This window comes from Toxorhynchites rutilus, chromosome 2 (genome assembly GCF_029784135.1).
Source record: "Toxorhynchites rutilus septentrionalis strain SRP chromosome 2, ASM2978413v1, whole genome shotgun sequence".
Lineage (NCBI taxonomy): Eukaryota > Metazoa > Arthropoda > Insecta > Diptera > Culicidae > Toxorhynchites > Toxorhynchites rutilus.
In genome coordinates this window covers 113,502,182-113,523,136 of record NC_073745.1, presented here as the reverse complement: position 1 = coordinate 113,523,136, position 20,955 = coordinate 113,502,182, and the positions used below count along the sequence as shown (strand labels likewise).

Genomic DNA, 20,955 nt, shown 5'->3' with positions numbered 1-20,955 from the left:
ACTGTCTAACTGAAAATGATTAATGAATATCAATGAGACACATAACAGGGTGGAATGGTACATGAAGTATATATGAAATGGTAGATAAAAAAAATTATATCGTCATTGATTACATTGAATATGAAATTTATGGGGAAGAAACGAAAAAAACATGTTGAAAATACTCACGGTTTCGTGGAGGCGATCTGTCGTAGTGGTAACATCCATACCTCTCACGCAAAGATCACGAGTTCAATTCTCACTCCCGACATGCTTCCTACAATGGAAGTAAAAGTGACGAACCAACCGATATGTGTTGAAAGTCACTATAATAGAGAAAAAAAAAACTCACGGTTTCGTGATATTTTGAGGTAAAATACACATGAAATCATGAAGTTGCTTTATTTTTAATGAATAGCTATGGTATTGTGATTTCTTTCCATTGTCTTATTCTTATTATTAGGCATCGAGAGCAGTAGCTTTTTCGGTGAAATAATGTTCGTTTGCAGACAATCACAATCAAGTCGTATTGGTTCTACTGCTCAATCTATCACAGAAGGAATTGAGTCATTGAGAGTATTAATATTTCATTTCATTTCATTTTTGTGATGCGATGTAATGCCGATCTCAATGCCTCCTCCTAATTAATGAACGATCACTGCATAAGTGACACTTTCCTCGTTGCTTTGATGAAATCTTGCATGAAGTTTGAGTGATGCATGAATTCTTTCATCTGATTACTTTAACAGCTTGCTAATTTGTTAGATAGCAGGGTACGTTTCTGAGAAGGTATCCTGGACTCGAAGTGTGTCCGACACGATTCACTTATACACTCTCAACTATGACATCTTAGCTTCGACGGAAAGCAGAGACCGCAAAGCAAATCATAACAAGTGTTTTTTTTTGTAGCAAATATTTTAAATATTTTTTTTTTAAATACGTCAATAATTCGTGAGATGAAGTAGTTAGTGAACCACTGAAGTTAAAATAAAAGGAACTAGTGCGCAGGATGTGTTGTTTCTGTGCTGCTTTTTGAAACTGGTCTTTTTACGGCGGATCGACTGCGAAGGAATATATATATATAAAATATTTCAATTTTCAGATAACTTTTTGGTCGATGTGTGGCACCCGGATGCGCGAGCGTTCGGTCATTGATGCCCGGGCTCGAGTTCAACTCGAATTTTGAAAACATATCCCACAAACTATCATTTCATCGATTCCCGAGGGATTTGAACATTCGGAAGAAATGGCTTCGATTCTTCGGACAGGACCTAAACAGCAATACTAAGAACATGTACATTTGCTCGCTTCACTTCAGTCCAGATTGTTTCATGCATCTCGATGGCTTGGATGTACAATATCGTCGAAAACTGATACCAACAGGTAAATGTAAACAAATTGAGATTATACAATTAGTACACAAAATAGTTTATTTTTAGCTGTTCCTACTGTCAGAAAGGTCAACGATTTTCATGCCTCGGGGAATCAAAACCGGAAGGCTCGCCGAAAGATCTCGATTGACATAAATCAAGAGTTGAATCCATTAAAAACATCCATAACATCCGCGGAATCGATCCAGTTTTCCAAAGGGAAGAAACATGACTATCCCGAGAGGGATATTCCATCAAAGGAAATCGGAAGCAGCACTTTCAACGTCTCTAATGAGAAACCTAGCAATTCGGCCGGTTCTGATAGTTTAATTCAAGCTCTGCGTCAAGAGCTATCAGAAAACTACAGAAAGCTTCAAGAAGCTTAAATCAGAATTACCGAACTTGAAAAAGTCAAAAAGGATTTACAAGTAGTCAATAAACAGCAAGTTCTGCTTGGAGCCATGGGCATTCTATCAAAACGATTCACAAACAATCAAATCGGCATCATGCTTAACCAAAAAAAGAAAGTTAAGCAATGGTCAGCTGAGGAATTAGCTATGGGATTTACCCTCAACTATTTAAGTAAGCCTGCACTCAAGTTCATCAACCAGACATGTCATTTTCCGTTACCATCAGCAAAATGTCTACAAAACTATGCTGCTAGAATCAATATGCGGAGAGGCTTTTTCCATGAAGTTTTCCATATCCTCAAAGCATACTCAGATACGCTGCCAGAGGCCCGGATATGTGCAATATTATACGATGAGATGCAAGTATCGGAAGATTATGAGTACGATCGCAAAAATGATGATGTCCTGAATCCTTCGAAAAAAATTCAGGTAAAATTTTGCAGGTTTATGTGAAATATTTGCTGATATTCAATGTTTTTGTTTTAAATCACCCTCACCCTTGACGAAGCTTCCACAACATGGGAGATTGATATTGTTCGAGAAGCTAATTGTATTTTTTTATAGGTCATCATGATTCGTTCAATATTTAATCATTGGAAGCAACCGATATATGCAGATTTTGATATCAATATGTCCATGGGATTACTGGACGAAGCCGTACGACTAGCATGGGATGCAGGATTTGAATGCGTTGCGTACGATTCAGGCTGTGGAGGTCCAAATCAATCCATTTGGTCAAACATAAATATTTCAGAAGGAAGAAGTTTCCTCATACATCCAACAATTGGGAGCAAAATCCATTTGTTTGCCGATGCTCCTAACACGTTGAAGTTAATTATAAATTGGCTTTTTGACACCGGTTTTCTGTTAGAAAATGGTTTATTCATACCACCATTGGACAAAGAAAGACAACACCCTCTTTGGCAATTAGTACCGAAAAAGGGTACAGAAATATCAGATACATTTTTCTTAACGGAAGAACTTTTAACTGTTACTGGTGGCCAACGTCAAAATGTGGCTTATGCGGCTAAAGTTCTTTCCAGAAAGTGTGCCATCGCTCTACAACGAAAAGTTGGGACACAACTTGCGAAAGAGCTAGCAGAGTATATTTTGACAGTAAATTTTTTTTTATCCAAAATATATATTTTATTAAGGTTCATATGGCGTCAGCCTAACGGGGCCGGGAGTTCAATATTTTGACAATGTTTGCTTAGATTATGTTAGTAATATGTAACCGATTACTCGCGGTTGACTCGAGGTTAGTATTACAAGTGTTCTCATAATTGGTATGTCGCAGTTCGATGCTCTGTACGTGTGCCCGACACGGGATACTTCCTATTGGGATGCAGCTGACCATTAATCAGCAACGCCCCCCTAGTCTGTACCCCATATCTAGCGTGGTGCGTCTTTCTCGACTCGAGGAATCCAGGATAGAATGGTCACTAGCCGGCGCTATCATCAGCTCGTGTAGAGTTGTCATGAGCGGTACAACCTTTGGCTCTTGTTGAATCATCAGTGGACTGCACAACCTTCGGACCGTGCATCTGTAAAGAGTGTGTGTATGTATTGCCAATTGTCAATGATTACTTTGATATTTTCAACAGTCGAAATTTGAACGAATCAATAACTGAAAAAGCCTTATGGAACGGACCTCGAGATTCAAAACGCTGCTCTGGATAAAATGTACCACGTTATGGCAACAACAGTACAAGGAGGAAAAACAGAGCATACAGGTAGGTGAGATATTTCTTTGAAAATCAAATAGAATATTTCATAAGGATCTAAGTCTCATCCTACGTAACGTTTAGATATTAAACAACTGTTTAAAGTAGTTTTGTAAGATTTTCTTCAAGTGGTTTCCCAAAGATTGCTTAATAAATTGCCGTATTTTTATGAAACGCACAAACCTTAAACCATTTTCAACACTCCTATACTCGCGCATTGGTCTGTCAGACCGAGAAATCAATAATTCGTTCATTTCTCAGAAAATATCCACACTACGACTTTGCGATTCTCTCTAGCTTCGTTATTCGTCGTTCGTCATCGTTTAGCGTATCTCATGTGTTGGTACCTAAGTGGTGCGGACTCAATCCACTTCATTCTCAAGCAAATTCATGCATGTTTTCAAGCGATTTCTTGCAATAAATTCTCAGACCACCAGAGATGCCAGATTTACAAATATGTTTGTAAATTTACAGACATATCTGTAAAACATTCATCACATCTATTCATCACATCAAAAATATTTGACTCACCATATGACATTTTTCCATAGTTTTGATACAGAAAAGTTATTATATTTAGTATATATCAATACACATGACGTTAGACCAGCGATACTCAACCTGCGGCCCGGCAGTCCTTCTGGTTGGCCCATCTGGTGTGTATGAAGTTTGGAACTCATACACATAAGTACTTTTGCCTTGACAACATTGCAGACGAAAGAGAGGATACGGTTATTCACAATTAATGAAAAATTGCATTCTCTGCAGGTAAGGCAAAATTTTGAACGAAAATTGTCTCTGATAATTATTTTCTGTTCTAGATAAGATTGTTTTGCTGAAATGCAAGGAGATTTATTGAAAAATAGTTAAGTTAGGGCCAGGACTATGTCTTCTAAGTATTTAAACAACATCGAATAAAAATTTTCATTCTATTTTCAACAACTTACATTTGCTTTCGGGTCTGCTTATGACGAAATATGGGTTACTGATCGATATTGTTACGACAGACATGGTTCATGGCCGTGTGGTGATCTATAACTTGTATAGCCTTGCATGGCGGATGGAAAATATACACTGCATTTTTTTATAAATTTCATCAACGACAAGACCGCAAGCCTTGGTGGATGTCCAATATATCAACGGAGAAATACTGTTTTTAATAAAAATTAACAACGCGTATGTATGTGTATGTATGTATGTGTAGATCGTTGGAACATTTAAACACACATACAGCACATAAGTTATTAAGTGGTCCAAAAAATCATTTTTTTCCACTTTTTCCCAAAAATGACAAATGAAAATTAATAACTTTTGAATCACTGAATCGATTTAGATGATCGACATATAAAATTGACCTAGCCTTTTATTAAAAAATATTTAACTTGCGAAAAAAATAATCATATTTTAGTAATTATTGATTGTAGTCGTTTTTAATTTTTTTATGACTTTGGACTAGAGGGCGCTATATTTTTTTATATTTTTTCTTGAAAGCTGAGGATTTTTTACACAACATATCTCGATATCAGGGTTGCTATTTTTTCGTTTTTTAGATATGGTTTTTAAAAAAATCATTTTTCCCCATTTGTCAAAAAATAACTTTCTGCAAAAAATCATAACATTTGAACTACTGAACCTATTTAGATGATCGATATATTAAATTGAAGCCAATAAGCAAAATTCACAATTGCGGGAAGATTGGATTCTAGTAGCATAGGTCTAGTTTAGTCACATATGAATATTGATCGAAGACTTAAAACATGTTAAATTTACAAAATTCTAACTTAAAAACGATAATTATAGCATCTCTGATATCGAGATATGTTAGATAAATAATCCTCACCTTTCCAAAAAAAAAAAAAATTAAAATATATAGCGCTCCTATCTTTAACCGAGAAAACTATGAAAAAATAACTCAATCAATAATTACAAAAACAAAATTCAATTTTTTCGCAAAAGTAATATTTTTTCAAAGAAAAATAATTCGTAAGCTTAAATTTGATATGTCGATGATATGAATCGGTCCAATAGTTCGAAAGTTATAACTTTTGTAGTGGGAAAAATGGGGAAAATTTGTTTTTCGAACCATCGATTAGTTTTGAAAAATCATATTTCAAAAACGAAAAAAATAGCATCTCTGATATCGAGATATTTTATTTAAAAAATTCTCAGCTTTCAATCCATATTAAAAATAGGATCCATATTATATGCAAGGTAAATATTTCTCAATTAAAGCTCATTGGCTTAAATTTGATATGTCGATCATCTAAATCGGTTGAGTGGTTCGAAAGTTATAAATTTTTGAAAAAAGTCATTTTGGGAAAAAGTGGAAAAAATTATTTTTGGGATCACCCTAAAATGGAAATGGGCACCCTAATGACAAATTAAAAAAAAAATACGAGTTTAATGTTTTGCGATAAAGAACAAAATTACCACTTTTGACGAAGATCTGAGAACCACTATATTAGTTTGGCATGGAATGGCTATATATATACAGAATACAATCTTACGTGCATCGTGATGTACAAAGTATTAATGAATATGTGAAAATTAACGTTAAAAGACATTTATATAGATCTGCACACTTTTACAGACTTTTCCACATTTTTAACAGACATTCACATGTTTTTACAGACTTTTTTTAAAAATCATCTGGCAGTTCTTCCTTCCACTTTTTATCGAATATTTCCAAATCGCAGAAGTAAACATTTACGTGACTCTGACTTTGTTTGTTTTTATTACGTTCGGAAAAACGTTATGACAAAGAGAGGGGACATTAAAAATGCGTTGCTCAGTGAAAGGCTGAGATGCTCTTTCAGAGATGCAATGGTTAATTAAACAATTGACGGAAAAATGTAGTTCGTTCATTTTATAATTTTACTTATTTTTGCCCTTGACAACAATACCTTATTCATAGTGTTGATTATCATAAGAAAAATAACACTCCTGATCGTTGGATCTCTTTTGACATTTCAATTGGATCTTTCTTGACAGCCGTTTTGATTCAGTCCGCACTACCTAGGTTGGTACAAAGGGGACGTGTGCCACTTTTTTAACACTTTCGGTCTGACACACCGACGCGAGTATAGGAGTAACTTTTTTGGACAAGTGCCTTTTTCACATTCTAGAATATTGTTGAATGAAATGTATAAATTATTGTTAGTGGCGTGGAATATTTTTTGAATATAATGCATAAGATCATTGCCGGAATATTCTTATTTGATTTCAGTCCCTTTTGTAACTGGATTGAACGGATCCATATATTAACTATTCGTCGATATATTCGTCTTTAGATTCATACATTCAAAAGCAAAATATAAATGTTTGACTTTCGTTTAGTTATTCGCTGAATATAACGGTCATACATATACAAACACTTGTGAAAGAATTTCACTTGTGGAAGAATTGTAAACAGTGAACTATAAACTAATCGGTAGCTTATGGTAATTTTTAACAGTTACAGTTCCGGGGATATTTTTTCTATAATGGACAATATCGACAAGAAAACAAGAAAAAAAGGAAGTTCTTTTATATCATCTTTTTATGTCCCAACTAAAAAAAGGCATTAATTCTTAGTTTACCAAGAAAACAGAGACAAAAAATATTAGAAATTTGCAAACTTTATATTCCAGAACCTTTATCATCTGGTAATTATCTAGAAGGTCGTTATACATTCTTCTCTTCGATAAAAGATCCGAAAAACACGCAACAACTGCATGAAATGTAAAAAATATGTTTGTTTCGAGCATGCAGTTATGCTATGTTCTGATTCTTACTCCAATGAAACCACAATCGATTAATACGTTTGAATGTTATTTTATAGTTCTTTATACTTCCATGAATTATATTCAGTTGCATACTTTTAATTAATAACAGTGAAAAATTCGAATTTCGTTATTTGTGTTGGAGTATAAAAAAATACTCGACTTTAAAGGAGGCTGAATTAGATGACTATTAGAACATACGAAGAACAATACAGAACGAAGAAAACATATTTTTTGGAGTTTTTTCATTCAATCATACCCTCTTCTTAAAATAAAAGCCAATAAAGCCTGAAAAATACACAATGGCAACATTGCAGAGAAATTCAATTTTCGGTCTGTGACACCGTGCGCGAGTGTACGTGTTATGATTTTGCACGCGAGTACAGGGGGGTTAAAAATATTAACGGATTGCATGCCAACTCGTCTCAAAAGTTGGCAGCTCAATCTAAGATAGCAGTGAAACGTTGTGGGTGTGAACACATGGGTCTCATATAACTCAAAAACTATAATAATTAGGGTATTATTTTAAGAAAATTCAAATAATTTCCTCCATTTCCTCCTTTGACCAGAATTTTGTAGGTACTATAGCTTTTGACTTATATTTTTTTGTAAAAAATAAAGCAAAAAATTTGACTCTTTTCAAAAAGTAGTCTAATTTCTTTTTGAATATTTTGAGTATGCAAAATTGCTTAAAAGACCTATGTGTTTACACCTACGTTTCACTGCTATCTGAGATGGTACTGCCTACGACCAGTCGAGTTAGAATGAAGTTCGTCTATTGTAGAAGAAATTATCCCAAAATATTGTTGTATATCTTTTTAGGTATTCCAGAGAGCGATTATGATGTCCATTATATCCTTAAAAGCATTGTTCAAGGACATGCAGGACCGTTTTGATATTAAATTCATCATGACAGCAAAGCTAAACCAAGATGCACTCGAAGGGTTATTTGCAATGATTCGCGCCCGTGGTGGGGCAAATGATCATCCTACGCCATTAAATGCCTTACACCGTTTGCGCGTAATTATGTTGGGGAAGAATCTCACCCCGATATCTTTAGGGCAGAATACCATTGACCGGTGTGACGAAAAATTTGTCATCATAGAAGTACTACGCAATCTTGTAAAAGATGTCAAATATCAAGACGACACAGCAAGGCATATATCAATGCATAACGCAGATGTTGATGATGCACTTGCAGAAAATTCTAAAGAAGACATGAATTTTGATACCGAAACGGACGGATTTGAATATCTCATGGGAGCTATGGTTCGGAAATATAAGGAAGAGTTTCCTCATTTGGGAATCTTCACTTATACTCTTCCTGGAATCGAGTCTCTGTTAGATCACGATTACGCGTTCCCTGTATCCTACGTTCAGCATCTGTCACTGGGTGGATTGACTCAGCCATCCGATTTATGGATGAAACAAGCTAAAGCTCTAGAATCTTGCTTCAAAAAATTTCATGGTGCAGCCATTTCAAGCCGTTCAAATGTCTGCAGAGATTTAAGCAAATCTCTTACGGAAAAATATCCAGAAATTCCACCCAAACTTATTCTACATTATATACGACACCGAACCTACATTAGAATCAAAACGTTGAATAGAAACCTCAAAGAGAAAAAAAATCCAGGAAGCGTGAAACGGTTGGCAAAGCCAGTTTCATCTCCACTATCCACCAAACAAAGAAAAATGAAGAAGTTCTTGCTGTAATTAAAATAAATAAACTTACTGATTACATAAAACAAATGTACAAATAAATCAAATGTACCTACTCCACTTTTTTTTTATTTTACTGTGAAATTATACATGTTATCAACATAAGTACGAGTCACATACATACAAGGGGATATTCATGAACTGCGTAGATTTTCAGGGGAGGGAGATCATGTTAAAGTTTACGCTCCATTCAAATTAAGACTTTGTTAAAATCCATTAAACATTTTCGATTGTTCCCTGGAGATTTAGTTCATGCCTACTCATCCAGTAACCACAATTTCCCCTAGGTTTTGATAAGAAAGAAAACCTTATTGGATTATATTTACGCTGCAATGAATAAATATATACATTGAGCTAAAATGCAATAGAAATAAACTAATTTAAACAAATTTATATTACCGTCCCATGATACTTGCAAAGCTAACTCGTCACAGCCTCACTACTATTGATGCACTAGTCAGTCCAGACTATTTTTCCATAAACGTACCCTGGTTAGATAGAACGAATTATTGCACGCAATTTTGTGTTACATGCAACATTCATGGGAACGAAGTTGGAAGAAAGAATGCATAATACATGATTTACCTTCGCATCCGCTCGCAAAACATCCCTTTTTCATTTGTTAAATTGCTCACTTGTTTTATTATTTCCACTGTTGATGTCTAAGGCGAAAAAAATGCTGGATAAATTTGCCGTCTAATGGTATATATTATAACATATATCGTACGAATGATTTTGCGTAATATGCATTTGAAAACTCTTAATAAACGTTACATGTTTCGTATAGTGACCCCCCTATATAGAAATTAAAGTCGTAGTCCTACGTCAAAAATATCTACATGACCGATCCTTTTCAAAAACTTTCAGACAATAAAATATAACCCATTAGTAAGCTTTTGGCATATTTATTTTATTCAACTTCAATACCATGACCGTATGCTCGAACCCTACGTTTAACTCCACTCATAAGGTGCTATACAAAATCTGGCTGCAGCTTCTTCTTCATGGAAACCTTTTTTTCATGTCTTCCTCAGCTTTGACCTTGTGGGATGCTTCCATTGTGCCTGGTTCGTAATAGCCCAGTATTCTTCGATGGGCCTTAATTCCGATAAACCATATATACGATGAACTAATTCAATCCTGTGCTTCAATCCATCCTAGTGGGGAATTTGGTCATTAAAGGGGAGGAATTCTGTAAGGAACTACGCTATACGCTTGAATACGCTAAAATTTGCGATTATCGGCAAAAATTTCCAAGTCTGAAATTTAATGTTAAATTGAACAACTTCACAATGTTTGAAAGACTTTTATCAGTGAATGATGATGGAACAGACGACGAAACAGTACAGAAGACCATTGAAATGGAAATTGTACAGCATTTGTCATAATTTTTTACAGCAAGTTAAACTTGATACATATTTTCCTTATATCAAAGAACAAGATTATATTATAAAAAAAAAGTTTGGGCATGGGTTGAAATCCCTTCTGACTAGCAGTGACGAAAGTTTCGGATAAATTTCAGAACAAACTTAGCGATCTACACATCGATTTTTATCCTGATATGCGGATTTTGCGTTACGAGTGTCGGTGTCTTGTGTGTAGTATTTATGTAAATCTGGATGTGTATGTGAATGCTGCTGATGGAAACATAACACCGTAACAGAGTAGATATCGAAAATGACATGAGGTGTGCTTTTTGACAACGTTCTCAAGAATTACGATTTTGGCGGAAATGGCGCAGATGCCATACCGATTTTATAAACTTTTTTTTGTAATCAGATACAAGAACAAAACCATATTTGTTGTGAATATAACTTTAAAACCGTTTGTATTCTTTCATTATTTTACTGCTACTAACTTTCTTTCAAAATTCTAATAGGGGGGAAGCACTAGGATTAATTTTCGTAAAAGGGGTATGGAACAAAAAAGGTTGAAAACTACTGGTCTAGGCGGTGTGCTTCGGATCATTATCCTGCATGAACTGCCATTTCATGGGCATCTCCCACTCGGCGTGTGGCAATATAACATTCATAACATTTGGGCGTAGAGGTACTAATACATGATCTTATCCACCCAGTACAGGAGGCCAATCCCGTACCAGGAGAAGCACCCCTACACCATAATGTTCCCACCTTCATGCTTGAATGTTTTCGTGGCATACTGTGACATGTAAGCGCACCCTATTGGGCGATGGTTCCAAGTTTTTCCGTCATTTTTGTAAAAAAGTAGAAAAAACGATTATTGGGCCACCCTGAAATAGAGATGGGCACCTCATTGAAAAAAAAATCGAAATACGGGTCTAATATTTTGCGAGAAGGAACAAAACTACCAATTTTCACAAAAATCTGAGAACCACCATATCGGATTTGCATGGAATGGCAGCATACCGAAGAATGCATTTAGTGTTTTCAAGTAATAACACTGAGCAAAACAAAAGTATGAAATTCCCCACTCGGAACAAAATCTGTACCAATCTGTACTTCATGACGAAAATCTGTTATCACCTTACAGAATCTGTACCAAAAACAACGAAAAAATCTGTACATTTCCAGATAAATCTGTACATGTGACAACACTATTCGTGACCTTCATCGTGAGAGGTACGGATGTTACCACTACGCCAGATTGCCTCTCCTAGACGACTCGTAGCTCCTGGATGTGGTTGGTAATCATGTATGTATTTTTCCGTGCCCTCGATTTCACCCCACAATCTTCCTTTACGATCTTCCGTGTCCTAAAGTCGCTGATCTAGTGTTTTTTCGCAATTTTTCTCATTGAACGCACGGTATTCGCCCAAATCTTGCTTTTGATGGCAGTGATAGTTGTTCTTTCTTATATCAGTCTAAGACCCTTTTCACGGTCCACCGGGACACTCGCACGACGATTGAAATGTCTTTTTGCGACATTTGCACGTGAGAAAAATTACAAATACGGTGCCACTTCGTCATGGTGCAACTGTCAATCTAAGGAAAGGCATATGATGAAACTATTAAATGAGGATAATGCAAATCCCACGTGCCCCTCGATTTTATTTAGTCTCATCAATGTTCTTGATTTTTCAAGGAAGGGGTATGATAACTGCTAACTGCTACTCGCCTGATTTTTTTCTAGCTTTGAGTACATTATCTGTGTTATTATTATATTTAATCACAAAGAAACCGTTTATCTTAAAAAAATTTTTTTTTAATTTTATTTTCTAGTTTTTAGTACATTATTTGTATCATTAGCATATTTCGCTATAATAAAACCATTCAACTTTTTTTCATTTTTTTTCTTACCTAATTTTCCTCGGAATATTTTTATGATGTACTGTGTTCTATTAGTCAAATGATTTCATTTAATACCTACATTGAGGGGATTGCAAAATACATGGTACCATGGTACCACAGACATTCAAATATTCATACAAGCAGGTCAAGCTGAAAGAAACCATTTAAAAAAAGAAATTGGTTATTTGGGGACTGTGGGGATCTTGGATTTGGATTTTTCATGATCTACTACGTTCTAATAGCACTTTCATTTGATACCCATATTGATGGGGTATTGAAAAAAAAATCACCGTTTCACCGTTTTGTAGTGGTGGTCATTTTGGATTTGATTTTTTAATGAATAACTATGTTCTACTAGTCGCGCCCTTTCATTTGATACTCGTATTGATGAGGTTTTTAAAAATATAAATATACTGCCCCATTTTGTGGTGGCAGCCATTTTAGATTTGAATTTTTTTATAAATAAATAAGTTCTACTAATCAACCCCTTTTATTTGATACCCATATTGATGGGGTTCTGAGAAAATATGTAAACCGCCTTTTTGTAGCGGCCTCCATTTTCGATTAGCATTTTTCACAAATAACTGTATTCTACTAGTCAAGCCCTTTCATTTGATACCCATATTGATATGATTTTGAAAAAATAAAATATATATGGCGCCATTTTGTGGTGGCGGCCATTTTGGATTTGCATTTTTCATAAATAAATAAGTTCTACTAATCAAGCCCTTTCATTTGATACCCATATTGATGAAGTTCTGAGAAAATATGTGATCCGCTATTTTGTAGCGACCGCCATCCGCCATACGTAATTTTATAGTGCCTGCAGAAATAAAGGTGTGTTCCGAATTTCAGATCAATCGGTCAACAGGAAGAGGGTCAAACTTTTATTAATGTGGGATAGCGCTACAGACATGTTTTTGTTCCCACCGACTATGTTTCCCTAAGATGGATTTCAAAACAAAGATGCCTGGTGGAATTCGCATTGCGAATATATGCAAGCTGCGAGTACTTTTGTACTCGCTTGTCTTTGCGCAGACCGGAATATGTTTCCCTAAAACGTACTTCTAAACTGTGAAGCTTTCGAAAATCGTCATTTCAGATACTAGAGGCGAATGAACTTTCGCGGTTCGAGAACTACGTAAACATGAAAGATGCAATAATTTCAAAGGGAATGTAAAATGTAAAATACAATAATAGTTTAACAATTCTACCGTTCACATATTTAGGTAGTCCTAGGCATAATATCAAACATAATCATATTTACTTGTAACGAAGAACATAATCTATTACAATACATGGATTGATCTTACATGGGAACTGTTCAAACTTTTTTCTTACAAAGCAAATATGTTGAATTTAATTGAATTCGAGAATTGTTTTATTTAATCGATTAGTTAATCAATACAATACAAATGCTTGCTAAGAAAAACGGTAGTCTCACGTCAACCTTGCGGTTATATCATAGATATAACCTACCCTTTTTCTGTTCAAAATTACCTGATCTTCGAATGTTGTTGAAACAGCAGATTTGTTTGAAAATTTCTGCTTTCTCCCTATAACTGCTAGTTTAAAAGAAGTATATTCATAGAATCATTGACCACAAATATGGTAGATTTTCCATGGCTCTCTAAATTTGAAAACTACCACTTTAGTATGAGAACTTGGACCAGCTCCTTCAATCCCGCCTTTTACTCCTGCAGACGCTGAACTTCTCTTCCCCGTCTCCTCCACCACCAGGGGATTATTTTTTTGCTTCAACCGTGAATGATTTAGCATATTCAATGTATTTCGTCAAAACACCATAACGGCTAAACAAATTTTTCACTGTACTTTTTGAAAAAATGGTCCCTTTTTTCATTAATCGCGATTACTGTGATAATTATTCGATGTATTCATATTTTGATTTATCATTATTCGATACAAAACTCGATACTCGATTAAAATTGCAGATATTCGATTATTTGAATTATTCGAACGATTAACCGACGTCTCTACATATAGGTATTACACTGGATTCTTTTTTACGCGATTTTTTTTGTGTGATTTTATTTTGCGCGCGAGGGTGTGCGAGTGTGGTTGTGACGAGCGCGGGCCGGTTATGGGCCAATCTTTTTTTGCGCGATTCTCTCGAAGTTACGCAATTTTTGATTAACTTGATTTTTTTTGTGTACACGCATCAGTCACGTAAAAAAAAAATTTACTGTACTTGCGTCATTTTTATTAGTAGTATTTAGTTGAGATTTCTATGCCGAATTTCGAGTCACCCTACAGCTGCAGAAATCGCTTCGCTGTCTGTTATAACAAACAACAAAATAGAACCGGTCAGTAAACAGGAGTTAGGCCGTGTAAAATTTCGCTAGTGAAATGTAAGTGGTTTTGTCGGAAAATTTTGGAAAACTCGCTACTTCTAGCGGCCTAGCGGTCTTAGATCATTGTTCAATGTATTTTGTGAAATGGTAGGTGGTTTTGTTGCTTATCGATGCTCGGAAACTATTTTGGTTTGGAGTTCTTTGGAAGTTGAGATATCTGACTATGAAATTTTATACACTGAGCCGATACAGTATCAAAAATGGAAATCATTTGAATATCGAACAAAACGGTTCAATTTCATAAAATTCAACTTCAACAACCATTTTCATGGTTTATTAGCACTTTCGTGTACTGCCGTTCTACGTCTAATTGTCCCACGGTTCATAGGGATTGCATAGAACATAGTACAGTTATGCGTAGATCGGCAGTGTATCGGATTTAGTATCACTGAGTATGGTACCGGAAAAAGCACTCCGAAGGGTGCAAACCCACATCACGCATCAAGCAAATATACGTCGTACATCGTTTGCAATACGCACACCTTCGTTGGGTACCAATTGGATTCGTATTAATGAAATGATTTATTCTGTCAAACCTAACTTCCGATTACTTCGAGTGTTTAGGCTTGATCTGTATGAACTCGATCCTTGCTGGATTTATGTCACTCATCCGAATTTAAGGTCATTTTTGTCTGGCTCTCCACTTCTTGCTGCTGCCCGAGGAGCATTCTTGTGATTGGCCTCGTTCAATGTTGCTCTCGATGTTCACTTGTTTGCCAAAACCGGAAGAGCCGTTCTCCGAGTCACTATCTCCAGCATCCACATCGCTGTCTCCACCGCTTGGGGCACGATGACAAAGTCAATATCATTTGTTGACACTTGATTTTCGAAAGCGTCTTCGTCCAAATCAATCAGATAATTGTACAGCTCCTCCGGATTATCGGGAAGCTGATATATATCCTATTGAGAAAAAAATATACCGTAGTTGCACAGCGTATGAAATTTCATACGCTCAAAAGTGAACATAGATTTTTTTGCGGTTTCATAATTTTCTTCGGATTTTTTGCTAGATATAATTTTTTACACTCGTCTAGTAGTGTTGCGTCACAGATTTGAGCAATTTAGAATCCTTTAAGAGGTAAAACTTTGATAAATTTATGTTTACTTTCGCGACTCCATTAAACTCGAACTTTACAAGCTTCAATAAACAACAAAACAACAAAAATGACAGATAAAATGACACTGACACAAAAAAACACTCTTAAATTGTCATGTGGTATCATTTAAAATGCGCTTAACACTTTAGTTTCATCAAAAACAGTTTTTCAAAAACGGACATTTTTGCGTATTAAATTTCATACACTGGGCACATAGCTGTGAAAAGTACATTTGGGTAGATGTTCCATTTGGGTAGGGGAGGTGGGGGTAAAACGGACATGTTGAGAAGAACTTCAATTATATCTTTGGAAACTCATGTTTGCCAAAACATTGCTACAGTTTCTTGCAATTCAATATACTGTTTTTCTACCTAATTGGTCAAATATTTTACAAAAAAGTGTTTTTCAATGTGTTTTATTGAAATTAAAACAGACCGAAAAGTACAACTTTTTTTTCGATGCGGGTAATGTGGACATATAGTGGGGGTAATATGGACAGGTTTGTAATATATGAAGCGTAGAGGTTTATCGATCGCGAGAGGAATAATTTTATTCAACCAAAGTCTGAACTCATCACGATTTTCCGTTAAATGATGAAAAAATCGAATAAATCCACCTAGAAGTGAGATCGTGCATTTCAGCAGTATAAACGGACAGACCCTCAACTATTTTGCTTTTGATTCCAGTTAGCTTCTGAGTAGTCCACATTTGTCGATTTAATTTCCTTTTATAGACACAGGGCATCCCTTAAGAATAGACTAAACAGACTTTTCACAGTTCATCTCACTCCCACTGGCAACTATCCGTTTTACCCCATCAGTACAATTATTTCAATAATTTAATTTTTCCACTCAAAAATAGATTTACTTTTCCGTACATACCTAATATCGCTTCTCTGTTAACTCACAAACAGAAATATAACCATCAACGAATTGAATTTGATATTAAACGAATTGAATTTGATATTAAATTGAATTTTGATATTAAACCAATGCTTAATATCGAAGCAACTAAAATTGCATACACACGCGGAATCATGTATGATTTTCTGTTTTTGTTTCCCTGTTCTACTTTTGATTAGTATTCATTGCCATAGGGTGTCAAATCAACCACCTGTCCATTTTACCCCCACTGTCCGTATTACCCGCGGTGCCCCTACATGTCGCATTCAGGTATTTGTTACATTTGGGTGATTGGAATTAGGGTGGGGTTTTTTAGGGGTTTTCAGATAATTGTCGTTCGGGTAACTGTCTCTCGGGTTAATGTGACACAATCGTTCTATTGACCATTCAAAAATAAACTTGATAATTTTACTATAAAATAAAACCACCAAAAATCATTTAGTTCAACTTTTCCATATCCTTCAGTCGCATCACGATCGTTTCAATTTCGGTAAACAACTTCAATCTGACTTCTCGTTTAGTTTGTGTAAACGAATCAGTCTTTAGAAGCTGAAAGTTCTGCACCCGATGTGCGACACTTGAACCATCCCCGCCAGGATACATCGGACCGCTATCCCTGGATTCTCTCTCCGCTAAGTCCTGCTGCGATTCCAGCTGATAAATGGTTTTATCGATAATGCTAACCAGTCTACCCTTCAGCTCGGACAGCGTTTCAACAGTTTCTTGGGATTTTCGAGAGTTTACACTCTCAGCAGATGAGACGGTGATTTTCAACTTCGGTTCCTGAGTGTTGGCGCAATCGGAGGAACTCAACATTGGAAGATTTCTCTCGACCACCGTTTCCATACTGTTCGAGTCGTCTTCTAGGGTGTAATTAGGAGTTAGTTCAGCGGACCTTGGCGGTTTCCCAAGGGATCTCTTTAACTCACCCATAAACTTGTTGAAAAATTTCGTTTCGATTTGTTTGGTTTCCGTGGGGTCAGTTTTGTGGCATCTCAAGTAACTACTGCCGAATGAGTATTCCGCACGCACCTTTTCCGGAATATCACTCGCTAAACCAACTGGCTTATGATCCTGGGAGCCCAATATAGAAAATGATTACTCATGAAAAAAAATTGTACATTACAATAAAATACCTCCGCTGTTAGCTTTCTAGTGTATTCCGAGCGGGGCATTCTGAATTGTTTGCCTTTGTATAGAATACACATCTGATCACCATCTTCCTCCGTTACAGTCCAGGTTGGCCTCTTCCGATTCATTACGCAGAATGGAAAAAAATACGCTAAAAATATACTGCGTTCCGCTGCTGTTGCTTCCCAAATGACAAATGCGAGAAAAATTTACGCGAGGCCTACTTCTTGCAATTACCGTTCTGAATCATATTTCGGACAACATCATATTTCGGACATTTTGTGCTAATATCTTGAAGTGATGATATAACTGTAAAATTAATATCACAATTGCTTCTGTAGAGTAATCGCTTAGTTTCACTATCACTTCATTTGAGAATTACATTTGAATTATTACATAGTAGGAAAAAAATCAACACCACTACTCATTATCGTTTGTGTTTGATGTTTGTTTAGCGTGAGCACGTAGAATTTACCCGTTCATAAATATTTAAATTTCTCCCGTGTTTCATCAGTTCTCATCATCGTTAACAGTTTACTGTGATTGCTTGGTAAGTGTTTCGCAGTTGACTATAAAATATAATCAAGTGTAAACTGACCAGACGTCCCGCGTTACGCGGGACAGTCCCGCATTTCAACAAAATGTCCCGCGTAAGATTTCGTCCCGCGAAACGTCCTGCATTTGGCAAAAGAAAAGAAAATGTCCCGCGATATCAATATATTTCAATATCACAATTTGATTATGTTGATTTTCTTAAATGGATGAACCTCAAAAAAAACTTTTATTTGGCAGACTGTTCAAGAGCGCTTTCAATGCATCAATGCTGGTTTCATCGCACCGACATTGTGCTTTTTGTTTAGAGAGTATCAACTGGAAGCGATAGCAAAAAAATTGGAAAATGATTTCTACAAAAGTCCCCTATTGATCCGCAGGGGCCATCGTGAGTCAGACGAGAAGTTCTTCTTTTGTCCCCTAGCTCAGTCAGGGCTTAACGTTTTAAATAACCCGGAAGAAATAGTGTATCCTCGACAGGAAGAGGCAGAGTTGTTTGATGAAGTATCGTAAATGAAGCGCTGGGCGATCTTACGGAAGTTGGCCGGAACCTTAATCATGGCCGATGAAAAGATGTATATCGGCGTGTTATTTTACCTTTTCATGGCTTTGGTGGTCGTCTGTCTCTCTATTTTGGCCATTTGCCCAAAAGTTCTCTATCGGGCGCAGCTGGGGAATGTTGGGAAGGTTGGTGGTCTTCGCGACAATGTTTATCTCCAGCCGATCCTTCCTCCAGTGATCTTTTGGCATAATGGGCTGATCCCAGGTTCGGCATAAAGATCACATCACGTTCCCAACGTCAGCAAACACTTCGTACTATATATATATATATATATATAATATATATATATATATATATATATATATATATATATATATATATATATATATATATATATATATATATATCCCCGCTCACCATATGACTCGAAAGACATTCATATATTCAAGACAGACATATATTCGACGTTATCGCTTACCTGGGGAACGTAAAGTACCCGGTCCCCTGCCATTCGTTGAACTCTAGCATCAAGTACGTCTCGTCTTTCTTTATGAGTACGAAAAAAAGTTTTTCATTTCTTTCACTGGAAAGATGTTTTTCACCAGCACCTCAAGCTACTCCTTCTGGGTGATTGCCTGCTGCTCAGATACGGCCAGTCTCGTCTGACGCTTCCGCATAAAAATGTCCATTTTGGTCAGATTCTTCTCCACCGTTTGGCCGGTTGCTTAGATCTCCCGGCTCAAGAAGCGGCAAAGAGATGATATTGTAAATAACAGATCGGATATATCAAAGTGCCTCAGGATGTCTAACTCCTTCGCTGTGGGGTGGAGCTTGCAGTATGGAAAAATCATTAAGTTGCCTGACAGTGCTGCTGCTGCGAATCAACAGCATTGAATCATTTTTGTTGTAGACTTAATAAACGTAAGATTTAAAGAAAACTTCTAAAATCGATGAAAAATGAATTGGAATTTTCGAGCATTTCGGAAATTTCGAGCATTTTCGAAATCATTCGAAGGAAATTGTAGAATTTGAATCGTTCTTGCCAGGCGTAAATGCTCTGATTGAGCGAGTGATTTTCGGGCGTAAACAAAATCTAAACCACCGAAAAATCGCAACTGAGTGCCGATACTCAGAAATAAATAATACTAATCAGTTTAGACTCGCTAAACAATTTTTTTTATTAAAGACACTTTACCACTACTATGGCATTCGTGTCGCCGCTAAACTATGGTTTATGTTCATATAACGTATATACATAACGTTTTGTTTTTTTGTGTCCCGCGTTAGACCTCTGGTCACTTTAATCAAGTGTAATGTACCGTTCTGAATCATATTTCGGACGCTTAAGGCATATGATGCAGAAAACAGGTCTAAACTTTATGCACAGGTATTATTTGGTTGATATTTTAAATAAATTAGTTCAATATGTTTTTAAGCTTTCTACTTTGGTACCTATTTGAGTGAAAACATTAAAAAATCATCGAATAAAATGCTTTTCAAATGAAGCGAATAAGAATCAAACTTCGGACACTTTATTTTGTAATTTTTTGAACGAAAATTACATTACACTTAATTATATTATATAGTCAACTGCGAAACACTTACCAAGCAATCACAGTAAACTGTTAACGATGAAACACGGGAGAAATTTAAATATTAATGAACGGGTAAATTCTACGTGCTCACGCTAAACAAACGTCAAACACAAACGATAGTGAGTAGTGTTGATAGAATTTTACCGATTATGTTATAATTCAAATGTAGTTCTCATATGAAATGATAGTGAAACCAAGGGATTACCCTAAAGAAGCAATTGTAATATTAATTTTATAGTTATATCATCAGTGCATTGAGAATTTTAAGATTTTAGAACAAAATGTCCGAAAAATGATGTTGTCCGAAATATGATTCAGAACGGTAATTTTCGCCCAAAAAATTACGAAATAAGGTGTCCGAAATTGGAATTCAATCTGTCCGAAATTTGATTTAGTGTCCGAAGCATTGAAAAGCATTTTATTCGATGATATTCTTATGTTTTCAATCAAATAGGTACCAAAATAGAAAGCTTAAAAGCATATTGAACTAATTTATTAAAAATATCTACCAAATAATACTTGTGCATAAAGTTTAGATCTGTTTCCTGTTTTCATATGCCATAAGCGTCCGA

The 20,955-nt window shown here is 35.8% G+C and overlaps 1 protein-coding gene across 2 annotated transcripts; it reads right to left on the bottom strand.

Moving 5' to 3' along the window:
* Nucleotides 1–16,997: 16,997 nt before the first annotated feature.
* On the bottom strand, nucleotides 16,998–18,017 carry LOC129764408 (uncharacterized). Of its 2 annotated transcripts, none has more exons than XM_055763458.1 (3): nucleotides 17,740–18,017; nucleotides 17,533–17,677; nucleotides 16,998–17,466 (listed from the first exon to the last, which is right to left on the bottom strand). In XM_055763458.1, the coding sequence occupies exons 1-3, from the start codon at nucleotides 17,860–17,862 to the stop codon at nucleotides 17,042–17,044; spliced, it is 693 nt and encodes a 230-aa protein (XP_055619433.1). In that variant the 5' UTR covers nucleotides 17,863–18,017; the 3' UTR covers nucleotides 16,998–17,041. The 2 variants fall into 2 exon arrangements, with proteins under 2 accessions (XP_055619433.1, XP_055619434.1); XM_055763459.1 differs by having other exon boundaries at nucleotides 16,998–17,463.
* Nucleotides 18,018–20,955: the final 2,938 nt, after the last annotated feature.